Raw genomic sequence first — 13,768 nt, forward strand, 5'->3', positions numbered from 1 at the left:
CCCAACGGACGTGTGCATCACGCGCCATCAGAGTCAACCAAGATATTTCATTAATTATCACCAAAATTACATGCTTGTTCAGTACATTGAAGGCTGTATTCCGGCACCTGGGATATCCAGGCACATTCCGGGTCAGAAGAAGATGCAAATTTAGTAATGTTGTGATCAGCTAAATTCGCTTCTCTATTTACATGCAAAATATCAAAATAGTTACATCCTTCTACCAGCTCCTGGATCCATTTTAACACAAGCATAATACTAGTTCTATGATTGTTTCTTGTTTTCCATAGCAAAACTAGCTCCAGCGGATCAGATTTCATAATAAATTGGCTAATGTTCGTGTGTCTGATTAATTTAGCTCCATCCCTATAAGAATATGCTCCAGCTGTTAACACATCAGGGCTAAGATCATGCCATCTATTGCTTGTTGCAAGTACCATGCCATTGTTATCTCTAATCACCACACCCGATTTTCCTTCCATATTATTGGCATTATAAGCTACATCTACATTTACCTTATGAAAACCTTCTTCTGGTTGTTGCCAATGTTCTTTGATCTGCGTCTTGACTCTGGAATATAGTTTTGAGTTGGCAAGAAGATCTACTACAAGGTGTTATATTACTTTAGAGTGTCTTTTCGGTCGTTCTCCTAAATACTTTGTGTTTTGTTTTTTGGTTGAGTTTTGTATGTTTTTTCTTGCACCGTGAAAATGCCCCATTTTGACCGCTCATTCTGGTGAGTGTGTTTTTCTCGGATATAGTGATGAGAATAAGGGTTGTTGGTCGTCGGATGCGCATTTCATGGGATGTGAAGTTTGATGAGTTCCGTCCATTCTACCCACGCCCCTCCTCCTCTTACTTTTACATGGATGATATATGTTGGTACTTGTCTATGGGCTTCGGGTTCCCACTCCTCCGAGTGCCCCCATTGTATATCTGACACCATCTTCCCCTACATGTTCCTCTCCTCTTTTGTCGCATGACTCTCCACATTTCTTTATGATGTCTCACTTCTCTCCCTTGCCTATGGTTATTCCTCCTCATCCCCCCTTTAATTTCGTTATCCTTGTCATCCAAATGATGTGGATCCTTCTCGTGCCATGAATTCTACTTCTAGTGTGCCATCTTCTGCACCCCATCCTACTTATGATCTTTGTGGGTGGCCTTTCCCTCCACTTGATCGTATTCCCTTGACCGCCATGGTCCTTCCATTGTCCTCCAAATAAGTTCTTATCTATATGGTGTTGGTCATACTGAATGGCAGCTAGCGATGGCAGATGAGATTCTTGTTGGAGCAAAATAGCACATGGGACATGGTTTCCCATCCTCCTTCTATCTGTCAAATCACATGTAATTGGGTCTGTAATATAAAGACCTGCTCTGATGGCTCTCTTGAGCGTTACAAAGCTCGTCTTGTGCTCCTTCCTCCTTTATATGGAACTACCACCGGGGTACTCTATTCTTGTTGGCATGGTATATCGTATTTGGCGCTCCCTCTGTGGCCTTAAGCAAGTCCCGCCCCTGGTTTGAGTATTTCCCTCTGTGGTGATTGTCGTTGGTTTCTCACCCAACGCACATGATGCAACATTTTTCTGTCATATCTCTTCTCGGTGACATGATCATCACTGGTGTCGACTTTAAGTACATTTACTTTGTTAAGAACTGTCTCCATGAGCAATTTTTATGACTGATCTTGGTCTTCGTCGCTCATTTCTTTGGATTGAGGTTTCCTCTACCTCTAGTAGCTTCTTTATCTCTGGGGAGAATTATATCCAGGGCCTCCTTGCTCGTGCTAGTCTTGGTGATGAGAGAATTGATGAGACTCCTATGGAGCTCAATGTTCACCTTCGTGCATCTAATGGCGATCCCATGTCTAGTCCGGTGCCCTATTGTCATTTGGTTGGGATCCTGGACTATCTAGTTGTCACTCGTCCGGATATCTCCTATCATGTACATATTTCGAATCAGTTTGTCTCTCCTCCCACCTAGGTTACTATAGTCAATGGCTCTGTGTTCTATGATATATTTGTGGCATGATCTCTTGTCATCTCTTGTTCCCTCATTCCATCTACTTACAGCTCCAAGCCTGAGCTAGCAATCCTTCAGATCGCCATTCACTTTATGCTTACTATGTGTTTCTTGGCTGTTTTCTCATTGCTTGGAATATGAAGACACGGCTGTAGTTTCCCATTTGAGTGCAGAGGCTGAGTTGCGATCTATGGCTCTAGTGACGGCAGAGGTGACTTGGTTACACTGGTTAATGGAAGAATTTTTTGTTCCTACTACCACATCGAGTCCTTTCTTGTGAGATAGTATAGGTTATATCAACATTGCAGATGACCTAGTGAAGCATGAGCTCACCAAGCACATTGGTTTTTATGCCTCTTTTGTACGCACTTTTGTGCATGACCAGGTTCGTGAATATGTGCTTTTCGAGTTATAGTTGGCGGGTATCTTCATGAAGGCCTAGACTAGAACACAACATGGGTTCTTTCTGTCCAAACTTAGTGTTATTGACCGACCACGAGTTTGAGGGGGGTGTTAGAGATGTATAGCCCTCTTTACCATATATTCCATTGTATAAGAATTTTCCTACACTTTGCCACACTTGTACATATTGGCATTTGGCCCCTTGTGAATGATAGTTGCTCATTTTACAACACTTTTAGACGCTGAAAGAAAAATGGGATGCAAATTCGAGCTAAAGAAGTTGTAATTGATGAACATTGATTCAAAAGCAGAGGAAATATTACCATGAATTCAATGAGGGGATGCCAGAAGAGATTTTCAAGCTACTGAGGTAGAAGTGTGACGGTGTAGAGGGGTTGGTGAAGGATCCTGTCGTGGAAGTGCTATGGTGGAGAGGTCGCCAAGGGTCGGGCTGGCATTGTCTCCTTGTAGTCCCCGAATTTGTCCATGATTCTGAGTTCTCCTTAGGTGGTGTTGCCGACATGCCAAACGAAGAGTCGGGCGAGGGAGATGGAGGCGGTTGGGCGGTAGATGTACGACCCTCGGGGCAGAGGAAGAGAAGGGGTTGAATCACGGGGTTCTTTCGATGAAGCACCTCCACCGGATCGATATGCATTAAAAATGTCTCGTGGCACACCGTAACCAAATATGTTTGTCTCTCTCCTTATTAACTTATCGCCACGTAAAAAAAATCCTGACCTAGACCCTAAGTTCCTGCTATGCACTATGCCTAATCTAAGGACTTGTTCGGATACTCTCCACTCCTCAATGGCTCTGCAGAGCGGAAGGAGTTCTAGTTCATTTATATGAAGTTGTTGAAACTGAACTCTGCGCCCTTCGTGGATTTCGGCAGAGTGGAGAGCTTCCGAGCGGCCTCTAAGTCTATCATATGTAGGAGTGGTGGCCGTGCAACTTTTTTTCAGAGGAGCAGCCATTTTTCCAGAGATTTGATGTGAAACGGAAAACCGAAGCAGAAATTGATGGATCGAGATTGTGAAGGAAGAGTGGGAGAGCGATCCAAAGGCACGATTGGTAGGTTGCAGTCCTTTTCTTGGCTCCCAGTGGCAGGCGTTGGGGGGGGGGGGGGCTTAATGGGTGTAGATATGTCAAAAACCATGTTCTTCACTTCGTTTAGTAGCCCAGGTCGCATTCAGAGAACCAGAAAACCCAAATTGTTCAGTTGTCTCTCTACTGAAGTTGAGTCTCACCTCTTGTTCACGTGGTGAGCGTACCTCACAGCACCACACTTGAACTGAGTAACGGTGGGTAGCACTAGGAGTAGCCACCGATGCACGAGCTCCACCAGCGAGCTCACCGTGAGCACTCGAAACTCGAAGAAGTGGAACTCGTCATGAGTTGTGTCAGCATGCTCGCTACATTTCGCTGCGCCTTCCACACTTCGTCGGCGGCGCCAAACTTGGTCTTGAAATGGTGCTCAAGGTATACGCGTCTCGGCGGTGAGCTTGCAGTGCGGATCGGAAGGGAGCATGTCGACCACCGGCCACGACGGGAGGCCCCACTAGCGCAGCGAGTGGATCACCACAAAGATGAATATAGCCACGAGCACCTCCACCACCTTCTACAGCTCTGGGAGTAGGTTACTTGGACTACGTGCAAGACACCAATCACTACCACAACTAACACCAAGCCGGGGCGCAGAAAGGCCACCATGCTAATGTCGCCGACGGTGGCCAAGGCGGTTACGCTGCCTACATGTAAGACACCTCTCACACGTGCAAGTTACAATATACTAGCGGCCTACAGATATGTTCATCTACGTTCGTTAAAACGAAAAATTTACAACATGAGAAGTGTGCGAAACAGCGAGGTGAAGCTACTTGAAGAAATTTTGAAACGGTGAACCGTGTGCGATAAATTTGATAAAATTCAGTCAAAAACTCTACAAACAAGAAGACGAAATTGGAGATTTACAACAAACAAAACTGGAAATCGATAGTTGGAATGGAATCACCTAGTCGGCGAACATATTTTTCATCTACAACTTATTTTAATTTGAAATATAGTTGTGTTGATTAGAAGTTAGTAGATGTGAGGTAGGTTAAGAAGGATGAGAGGAATCAAAATCAGGTGCAAGGACAACAACCGGCCCCAGAAAACGGTCGATTTGGCCATACCCAGCCAACGAGCCTAGCCCAGCGCTACTTTGAGGGACGTACAGGTCACTACATAAGAGAGTTCACTCATCCAATCAGCCCACTTTCGAACGTCTCCTACTTTCTCCTTTCAAAAGCTTGATTGACCTCCATGCGAGCTACCAATTGCGCCTCAAGTGGAGCTTAAGTGCTTAACGGAACGTTACCTTTTGGATAGGGAAGATTGACATGGAGATTCTTTAGCTCTCCCTGACCAACCAACTGACAGACTTGCGATTATTATCAGATTCTGTGCGGCAACGTGGAGCACATTGTGCTGCAACGTGGAGCACATTTGCTGAGACAAACTGTGCTCCGGTCCCATGGCTCTGATGAGGGCGAGAAGAACTTAAGCCAGGCAGGCTGTGAGGTTGCATTTGGTAGTACATCTTTCGCCCCACTCAGTTGTTAAATCTGGGCTATTTCTGTTTTCCATCGAAGACGACATGTAACTATGTAAGAAGATCGTCTGTGTTCAGGTTCTCAGTGGCAAATATATATTTCCCTGACCTCGACGATCTCTTAGCTGCAAAGAAGAAAATGAACTATTGAGTTGGGGTACTTGCGGTGTGCAGTCCTGAAACGTTGAACACGGGAAGGCTCCTCAACAATGCCAACGCATGTCGTTTATTCTTCAGTTACAACCACAGCCGGCTGTCGCTACTCGCTACTACCTCAAGTTCAGTAGGCTGCAGCTAATCATCTTCGCGGATTTTGACGGTCTCGCCGCAGAGATCAGAGTGCGTCGTCGACCCACTCTGCAGTGATAGTCCATGTTGTGTTTTGGCTAATCCTTTGTTACCAAACTACCACAACCGCAAGTTTTGGTTAATACTGTTATGTACTGGGCTTCGTTGATGTCGCCTCAGCAGTACCAGCTATCCTTTGTTACTGGATTTCTTTCGTTTTTGTGCTGTTGCAAATATACTGTAGTATTTCCTAAATATTATACTATTTTGAGTTTTCTTTGGGGAGATTTCTAGGTTCGATTTTGGAACACATTTATCCGGATAAGCAGCCAAGGATAAGAAGCTAGGTGCTTACACAAATTATAAAGAAACCTTCTAGTAAAGCAAGCAGGTCAAGGAGCAGTGCACCTTGACCACCACACAATGTGCATTGACAAGTTACTGATAACAAAAAGAAAGAGCTTCTGAAACAAGTTTCAGTCTTTACCTACCAAGAACACTACCGACCCAGAAGGCCATCGCCATCCTCTCATTAGCGATCCTACATGCTCTCTCAACAGGTCACGATTTTGGGGTTGGTGAGAAGACTGCAGAAAGGTGCTTTTGACATGAGATGCCAATTTGAAGAGAATATACAATTGTAGATTTGTTTCTCCATTCACACTTCTTCACCAACTCCAACTACAAAGTTTGATGGACGGCATACTCCTGAAAATGGAGGCAGGAGAGAGCCAAGAAAAGATTCTTGGCGCCTTGGTGGCACCATTCCTCCCCATAGAAGGTGTAACCTTTTGTGAAACATCATCACCTATGTCATACCTATGTAAATAAAACATCTGCATACACATTTTGAAAAGTATAAATCATCATCATGTTCATGGTCCACTTGCATTATCATCCATAGCCCATAAGTCATATGTTTCAAGACCGGAAAGGGTCGATTATCATTAGTAGCAAATGATTATTAGCTCATAAAACTTCAAAACAAATGTACGGGAGGTCTGGTCTTACATTACCCGCAATCAGGGCATGTTTGGAACGCAAGAATGCCTACTAAAAATTCTTGCAGATAAAGTTAGCTTGATATGCTTAACTACAAGATAATATAATTCTAGAATTTATTGAATTTCCTTTTTCTTCCTCTAATTCGTAATTGCATTTTTCTACATAGAATAGAGTTGATTCCAGTTTAAGCATGTCCTCTCTATTTGTCGTCAAATTCGTAATTGCATTTATCTTTAAATATAATTCTAGAATTTATTAAACTTTCTTTTTCTTCCTCTAATTCGTAATTATCTTTAAATATAATTCTAGAATTTATTAAACTTTCTTTTTCTTCCTCTAATTCGTAATTGCATTTTGCTACATAGAATAGAGTTGATTCCAGTTTAAGTATGTCCTCTATTTGTCGTCAAAGATTATTTTGGACGAAGAGAGAGCTTACTGAAGTAAGCAGAGCTACCTGCCACTGCCAGGTGTACATACATGGGAGAAGAACCCTTTCAATTGGTGGTAGGTGAAGCCAAGGTGAGAAGTTTTTGCTGGGTGGTGTGACCGAGAATACATGGACGATAGTAGGTTGGCGTGAAGATCCCTGCCCTGGCCTCCACTACGTGCTTCGTTTTCAGCAAAGTGTCACCACTACTATTCAGCTCGCACTAACTTAGCCCCAGCACCTAACACACTTGATAATAAGCGGTCCTCGTCCTGCTCCAACAACGCCACACAGCCCCATCATCCATTTGATAAGAATTCGACAGCTCCTGCATCGTCTACAATGGCTGCTGCCAATACCACAGGTAGCAATCGCGCTACGAAACTCCATCGCGAAACAGCTGTTGATGAAGAAGAAATGCAGCAGTTTGGATATGTGATCAGACGCATGCACACGCCATGTCGTCGTACGTACGTTATGCCTGACTGAGTTTAACCTGTGTACGTACATGCAGGGAACGGGAGCACGCCGGTGGGTCTGCTGGTGCTGATGGTGGTGGCATTGGCGGCGGCGTTGTTCGCGCGCGCCATCCGTCCGCCGCCACCGACGCCGTGCGGGGCGCCTGGAGGGCCGCCGGTGACGGCGCCGAGGGTGCGGACGCGGGACGGGCGGTTCCTGGCGTACGCCGAGTCCGGCGTGAGCCGGGACGGCGCGCGGTTCAAGGTGGTCTACTCGCACGGCTTCTCCGGCAGCCGCATGGACTCGCCCCGCGCCTCGCAGGCGCTGCTGGAGGAGCTGGGCGTGTACATGGTGGCGTTCGACCGCGCCGGGTACGGCGAGAGCCACCCCGACCCGCGCCGGTCGCTGCGGAGCGCCGCGCAGGACGTCGAGGACCTCGCCGACGCGCTTGACCTCGGCGACAAGTTCCACCTCATTTGCTCCTCCCTGGGCTGCCACGCGGCGTGGGCATCTTTCAAGTACATCCCACACAGGTAGGTGAAAGTCGTATATACTGAAACTGAAGACCGTGTTAATGTTCAACGTACGAGACTGACTGGTTCTACTTGCAATTGGGTCGTGTGCAGGCTGGCCGGGGTGGCGATGATGGCGCCGGTGATAAACTACCGGTGGTCGGGGCTGCCGAGGGGGCTGGCACGGCAGCTGTACCGGCGGCAGCCGCTGGGCGACCAGTGGTCGCTCCGCGTCGCCTACTACGCGCCGTGGCTACTGCACTGGTGGATGAGCCAGCCATGGCTGCCAACCTCCACCGTCGTCAGCGGCTCCGGCTCCTTCCCCAACGCCCTCGACGAGAAGAACCGCCTCATGGCCCTCTCCACCGGAATGTTCCAAAAGGTTCGTTGTCCCTTCCTCCACCATCTTAACTCTTAAGGCCATGGCGATATGATCGAAACATTACCGATCGTGTGCTTCGCGTTGTGCAGAGGGCGAAGGCAGCTACACAGCAGGGAGTGCAGGAGTCATTCTACCGCGACATGGCGGTGATGTTCGGGCGCTGGCCGGAGTTCGAGCCGACAGACCTTGGGAAGGAGGCGCCGCCGTTTCCGGTCCATCTCTTCCAGGGCGATGAGGACGGCGTCGTGCCGGTGCAGCTGCAGCGGCACATATGCAGCCGGCTTGGCTGGATCACCTACCACGAACTCGCCGAGGTGGGGCACTTCCTGTCGGCGGTGCCGGGTCTGGGTGACAGGATCGTCAGCACGCTCCTGCCAGGCCCGGCCGGCAACTGTTCAACCGCCACCGGTGGTGTCTCTGCGTCTTGAAACCAAGGACGACTGATCCTCTGTAGGTAGACAACTGTAGTAGAAAGCAATGCTGAAGAAAAAAAGAATACATCTCTTTCATGTGAGCTCAGCTGAACAACTACAGTACTGTAGAAAAAACCTGAAGAGATTATGAAATATCAATATATATCATCAGAGTGTAATTTGATGTCATTTTACATGAATTTTATCCTCGCTATCAGAAGAAGCCCTCAGCCAAACTGTTTAATTTACAAACAGCTACAAAGAACAATAACCGACTAGTTATTTTCAAGCTATGATCTAACACGGTAAACGTGACCCAAATGTTACAACACAGTAAGACCTATGGCAGCCAAAAGCTGCATGATCAACAACCACCAAAATCTTGGCTGCAAATAGGATAAAAAGAAACACAGCCCAGGAGGCCCGCTGATCATCTCCCGCATTGAGCTGCTATGAATCCAAATATATTCACAACCAGGAAGTAAGGAATCAAGCATTGATCTCCGCGTTGCACTGCTGCTCCCTCTGACAGCTTCTGCGACTCCAGAACATGCCTGAGCAGGTGGTCTGGTCAATATCCTGCTCTCCCCTCTTATCCAGCTCGCTACTTGCGCTGTGTGAGGGACGCGGAGACTGCACCTCGGAGCCATCCTGTGTTTCTGTTGAGCCGCATGGATCATCGTCGCTGCACCTGTAGGTTTGGAGGGCGGACGAGGGAAATGGGCTGCAGGTGAGTGGACAGACTAACTCGGAAGAGACAGCTGCGACACGGTTGCGCCTGATTTCAGCTTTGCAGACAGTTGCTGGGGAGTCTACAGATCGGGTGTTCAGAATGCATGGATTGCAGAATGTGAGCGCAGAGCTTGATTTAAATCCATCTGAGGTCGGTGTGCTTGGCAACTTAGTGAATGCCATTATTCCATTCCGACAGAGAGGGCATGGGATCGACCCAGACGGGCCTGTGAACTCGACACGGACATTGCTAGTCGAGCAAAGATACAGAGCGCATTTGATGCAGAACTCATGACCACAGCCTGAAAGAACAGAATGTAATGTTAGGATACCACCGTTACATTTTTCACATAGATGTTTGGACTGTAATGTGATGCACTAGTGAAAACCTATTGAAAAACCATACGACTTCATGAAACCTTAAAACCACTCCACACAGGCAAGGTTCAGGTTGCACAAGTGTCGTCAGTGCCATAGTATTTGGTTTCACATTTCTACTATTATCGCTGTTTTTTAGCATTTGTAAAATAAGGTAATTCACAAAAGGGTGGCATCATATACACCTGTAAGGATAAATTTGAGCTTCGTTTGCAGAATATTATGCCATTGAATGATCACCTGAACTTATCACTACAGCAGGAGTATTTGCCAACCTGTTAACTGTTTCAAGTTCTGATCGACTAAAACAGTCTAGGTATTCTAAGCACACCAAACAACAAATTGCAATTAACAAGTGCTGAGATGCATAGTGTTATGCTCTAACAAAAGAACCTATGGATAGAGAAGATCACGGACTAGTGCAGGTTCAAGATTAAAGCATAAATATGAACACATGTAACATATTCAGATATAGAGGGAGCTTAGATTCCGTTGGACCATGTTCATCTCCTGACAAACTATGATCTTTTTTTATCCAAGCATCATTGAGAACTCTGCGCTATATATTTTTCCATAAGAAATGAGATAATGTTAATGCAAGTGTTTACTGTTGCCCCCACCTTCAGCAGCTACAGAGCAAGACCGTTCCAGGCAAACTGCACAAAGGTCGCTATCATCCACCACAGAGGATACGGTGTGTTGCAACCCAAATTCTCTGCAAAGGCACAAAAAGGAGATCTATAAACATGAAATGTACCATTATAACGTTAGAACTGCAAGCACTTGCTATAAGTTAAAATAAGTCAACAAAAGCACTCTCGGTTCAATCTAGGAATTAACTCGAATATGTTTGAGTCTAGGCAATTTGAAAGTAAACAGTAAACACGACCTAATCCTTAGCAGAAAAGGCAACTATGCCATGGGGACTGAACCCACTGAGGATGATAAAACACAAGAAGATAAGAGCTGGTATTTGCTCTATGTCTGTCCCAGCCCAAGAACCTACTACATCAGTTTGCCTTGTGCAGGTATTTGTGTTTCTGTAAGTATTTCTGAAACCAATGGAATGCCACAAGACACATAAACTGGCCCAGATGTTTATACATACCAGATCAGCTAGTATGCAAAATGAAACTGACTCAATAAACTGGCTTTCGCCTGGTTTTCCCTAATAAACTGGACAACTTTTTGTTCTTTATAAAATAGACAGGAGCTCATGTCCGGGTTCCACAAAAAAAAGCTGATTTCATTACACAATACTACAATAGTGTGCTTTCTCAAAAAGCATGGATTCACAAATCAAGTAGCACTTATTGTTGTCCATAGAAGTAAGAACAGTCATTATATTTTACCTAAAGCAGACAGAAATCAATATTTTACCTGGCTATATTTAGTATGCTCATAAGTGGCAACGCCAGGTAACTAGATGGCTGAATTGCAGGGATAACGGTGTGTGAATTTGGAGAGAGCAATGGCTCCAAGCCACGTCGCCCAAATATCCTAGCAACATCCATGGGAAGCCACCTAAGAACAAGATACATGTTACCAATTGTTTGAAAAAGAAAGAAAAAAGATATAAGTTAGGTTCAAATAGTGCCAGCGAAGCTAATTAATCAATATCTGTGACGATACGCTCAATTAAGATTTTTAGATACCGCTTGGCACTATTAATTACACACCAGATTCTTACCCATTGCAATTAAGTGTCAACCTGCTAGCACCTTTTGAAAGAAGTACCTGCAATGGTGGCATCAACAAATATCAGAACAAATCAATTCTCATGCAGCAAGTACAGTCGAGAAATGTTAGTTGTCCAAAAAGCGATGCTGCTAACATACCTGGCAACACTCCAGACTCCCGCCGCCAGCTGCGTAATGCAAAGGGGTACTGCCAGCTCCTGATCCGTAAAGACATAAATGAATAACTAATTTGAGTAAGAAGATTTACTGCATATCATCTGAACTCAGAACCATCACTTGCCTATCAAATTTGATGTAGTTCCGTAGGGAAATGTGACAGCTGACACATTTGCACCTAATTCAATCAACAATTGCATGCAATCGAAATGGCCATTCAAAGCTGCCATGTGGAGAGCTGTAACGCCGCCATCAGCAGGTTTGTTGATGTACCTCACACGAGCACTGAACAAAGATGGTATACAATTAATTGCTGATTATTTCATACAGAAAAGACGACAGTACATTGACATTTGGCAATACGTACGGTTCATTGAACTTCAGTCCCACTGAAGAAGTAGGACTGCTGCCGCTATTCGCCTGGCTATCACCGCCATCTGCCACCGAAGAGGCACTATCGTCCAACGACACACTTGGGACGTAGTCAGCAAGTAACAACCTTACACACCGAACAAGTCCGTCGTGTGCTGCAAAGTGCAATGCCGTTCTACCACTCAAGTAATCCGCCCTGGTAACCTTCCAAGCAACAGAAAAACAAACAGCAGTCAGCACCGTCCCGATCTCAGGGCAGAAATGGAACACACTGTGAAGACAACGTTACAAATACCATACATTGCATTTGAAGAGCAAGAGCATCTGAACCACCTCCCAGTGTCCGTGCCGGCATGCATGCATCAGCGCAGTCTTCATCCATACATCCAAATAAATGGCAAAAATCAGCAAAATGTTTTCGACTCACATAAAGATTGTAGAAATGGATCGAAACATAACCCATATCTATCCTGTGGCCAAGCACAGGACACCACGAAAGCACTCTAACTACAAGACATCAATTTTTTGTTTGTCTAGATATTGCAAGATCAAGTCTTTTTTTAGGCCATCCCAGAGCAGAGCAACATAAAAAATCACCAAAAACACTGAATCCTCAAACTACTTTTACTGCATAAACATGAAACAAGAGTTGATGATTTTACTAGTACGTCTGAATGACAGATCTTACATTTCGAACCATGAAATGGCATAAAACAGGAAGATCTACCTACCTGACCACAGTAGTTCCGCGCGTTCACATCCGCACCCTTCTCCAGCAGCAGCGTCACAATCTGCACATAAGACAACCGACTCGCTGATCAAATCGAACAGTAAAAAAACGCAAAAAAAACATAACGGGGCAAGGAAAACTGCACGGACGTCGAGGTGGCCCTTAGCGGCGGCGAAATGGAGCGGGGAGTTGAGGCCGCCGAAGGTGGAGTAGCGCGCGAGCGCCGGGCTGAGCTCGAGCAGCATGCGCGCCTCGACGGCGTCCCCGTCCCGCGCCGCCGACACCAGCCGCTCGCCGGACGCGGAGCACCCCAGCGAGTTCCCCATCGCCGCCGCCGCCGCCGCCCCTCGCCGGCGAGCGGCGTCTCCGTTGCCACGGATACACCGCAGGCGCGGGACAGCTGTAGCCAACTAGCTGCCGGAGGCGACAGTCGGTGGGCTCGCCGGCGGCGAGGCGCGCGGCCGTAGTTTGCGGGAATTTGGGGTGGTGGGTCGTCTTGGCGTCCTCTGTTCTGGGGTCTCAAATTTTCTGAAGCCCGGAAGAAGGGGGAAGGAGAAAGAGAAGAAGAAGAAGAAGAAGAATGAGAAGGCTTGGCTTTGTTTTTTTTTCATCACTTTATATACTCTAGGTTAAGATTAAATCACCTCAGCTTAGGTGTTTTAAATGATCTCATTGCACGTTTACCACTGGACCGTGCCACTGAAGTGTGGGCCCAAGATGAAAATGGCAAGATCGTATTAAGATGGTGACAAAAATTATAAAGATCCCACCTAGCATGGCTGGCTCATGTGCAATTACAACCAGGATAGATTAGTAGCAACTTGTGTGGTGTGGTGTGGTGTGGTGTGGATGTGATTATGTTAGGTGCCAGTGTGCTTAGTGACTGACAGGGTTGGTTTAGATGATAGCAATCACGGGCCAAACTTTTGTTTTCACCTTTTTGGTTTCCCGGGATGATGGCCACACAAAATTCAAGATATTTCACTTGCTTTCCGTTTACCTTTAGTGCGTCCAATAAAGTTGCCATTGAAGTCTGATTAGCCATACTACCTAACGAGTAACCACTAATTGACAGTTTGTATTATCTATAAACACAAAACTGGTTGTTGGACCATCTCTTGCGTATTTTTTGGCTTATTCGGGATCCTCAGAACTTCATATAGTCTTTGAAGCAGAGGAATGGTTTTA

At 46.0% G+C, this 13,768-nt stretch overlaps 2 protein-coding genes across 2 annotated transcripts; one reads left to right on the top strand and one right to left on the bottom strand.

The window, feature by feature from the left end:
• Positions 1-6,999: 6,999 nt before the first annotated feature.
• LOC124706017 lies at positions 7,000-8,706 on the top strand. The gene is made up of 4 exons (XM_047237689.1): positions 7,000-7,110; positions 7,261-7,738; positions 7,832-8,099; positions 8,189-8,706. Exons 1-4 carry the CDS (start codon positions 7,089-7,091, stop codon positions 8,525-8,527), a joined length of 1,107 nt encoding a protein of 368 aa, XP_047093645.1. The 5' UTR covers positions 7,000-7,088; the 3' UTR covers positions 8,528-8,706.
• Positions 8,637-12,944, bottom strand: LOC124706016 (probable E3 ubiquitin-protein ligase XBOS33). Its single transcript, XM_047237687.1, has 10 exons — positions 12,730-12,944; positions 12,582-12,641; positions 12,151-12,222; positions 11,846-12,054; positions 11,603-11,763; positions 11,461-11,519; positions 11,313-11,359; positions 11,003-11,146; positions 10,243-10,337; positions 8,637-9,546 (listed from the first exon to the last, which is right to left on the bottom strand). Exons 1-10 carry the CDS (start codon positions 12,904-12,906, stop codon positions 9,002-9,004), a joined length of 1,569 nt encoding a protein of 522 aa, XP_047093643.1. The 5' UTR covers positions 12,907-12,944; the 3' UTR covers positions 8,637-9,001.
• Positions 12,945-13,768: the final 824 nt, after the last annotated feature.

The sequence above is a fragment of the Lolium rigidum genome, chromosome 4 (assembly GCF_022539505.1).
Source record: "Lolium rigidum isolate FL_2022 chromosome 4, APGP_CSIRO_Lrig_0.1, whole genome shotgun sequence".
Taxonomy (NCBI): Eukaryota; Viridiplantae; Streptophyta; class Magnoliopsida; order Poales; family Poaceae; genus Lolium; species Lolium rigidum.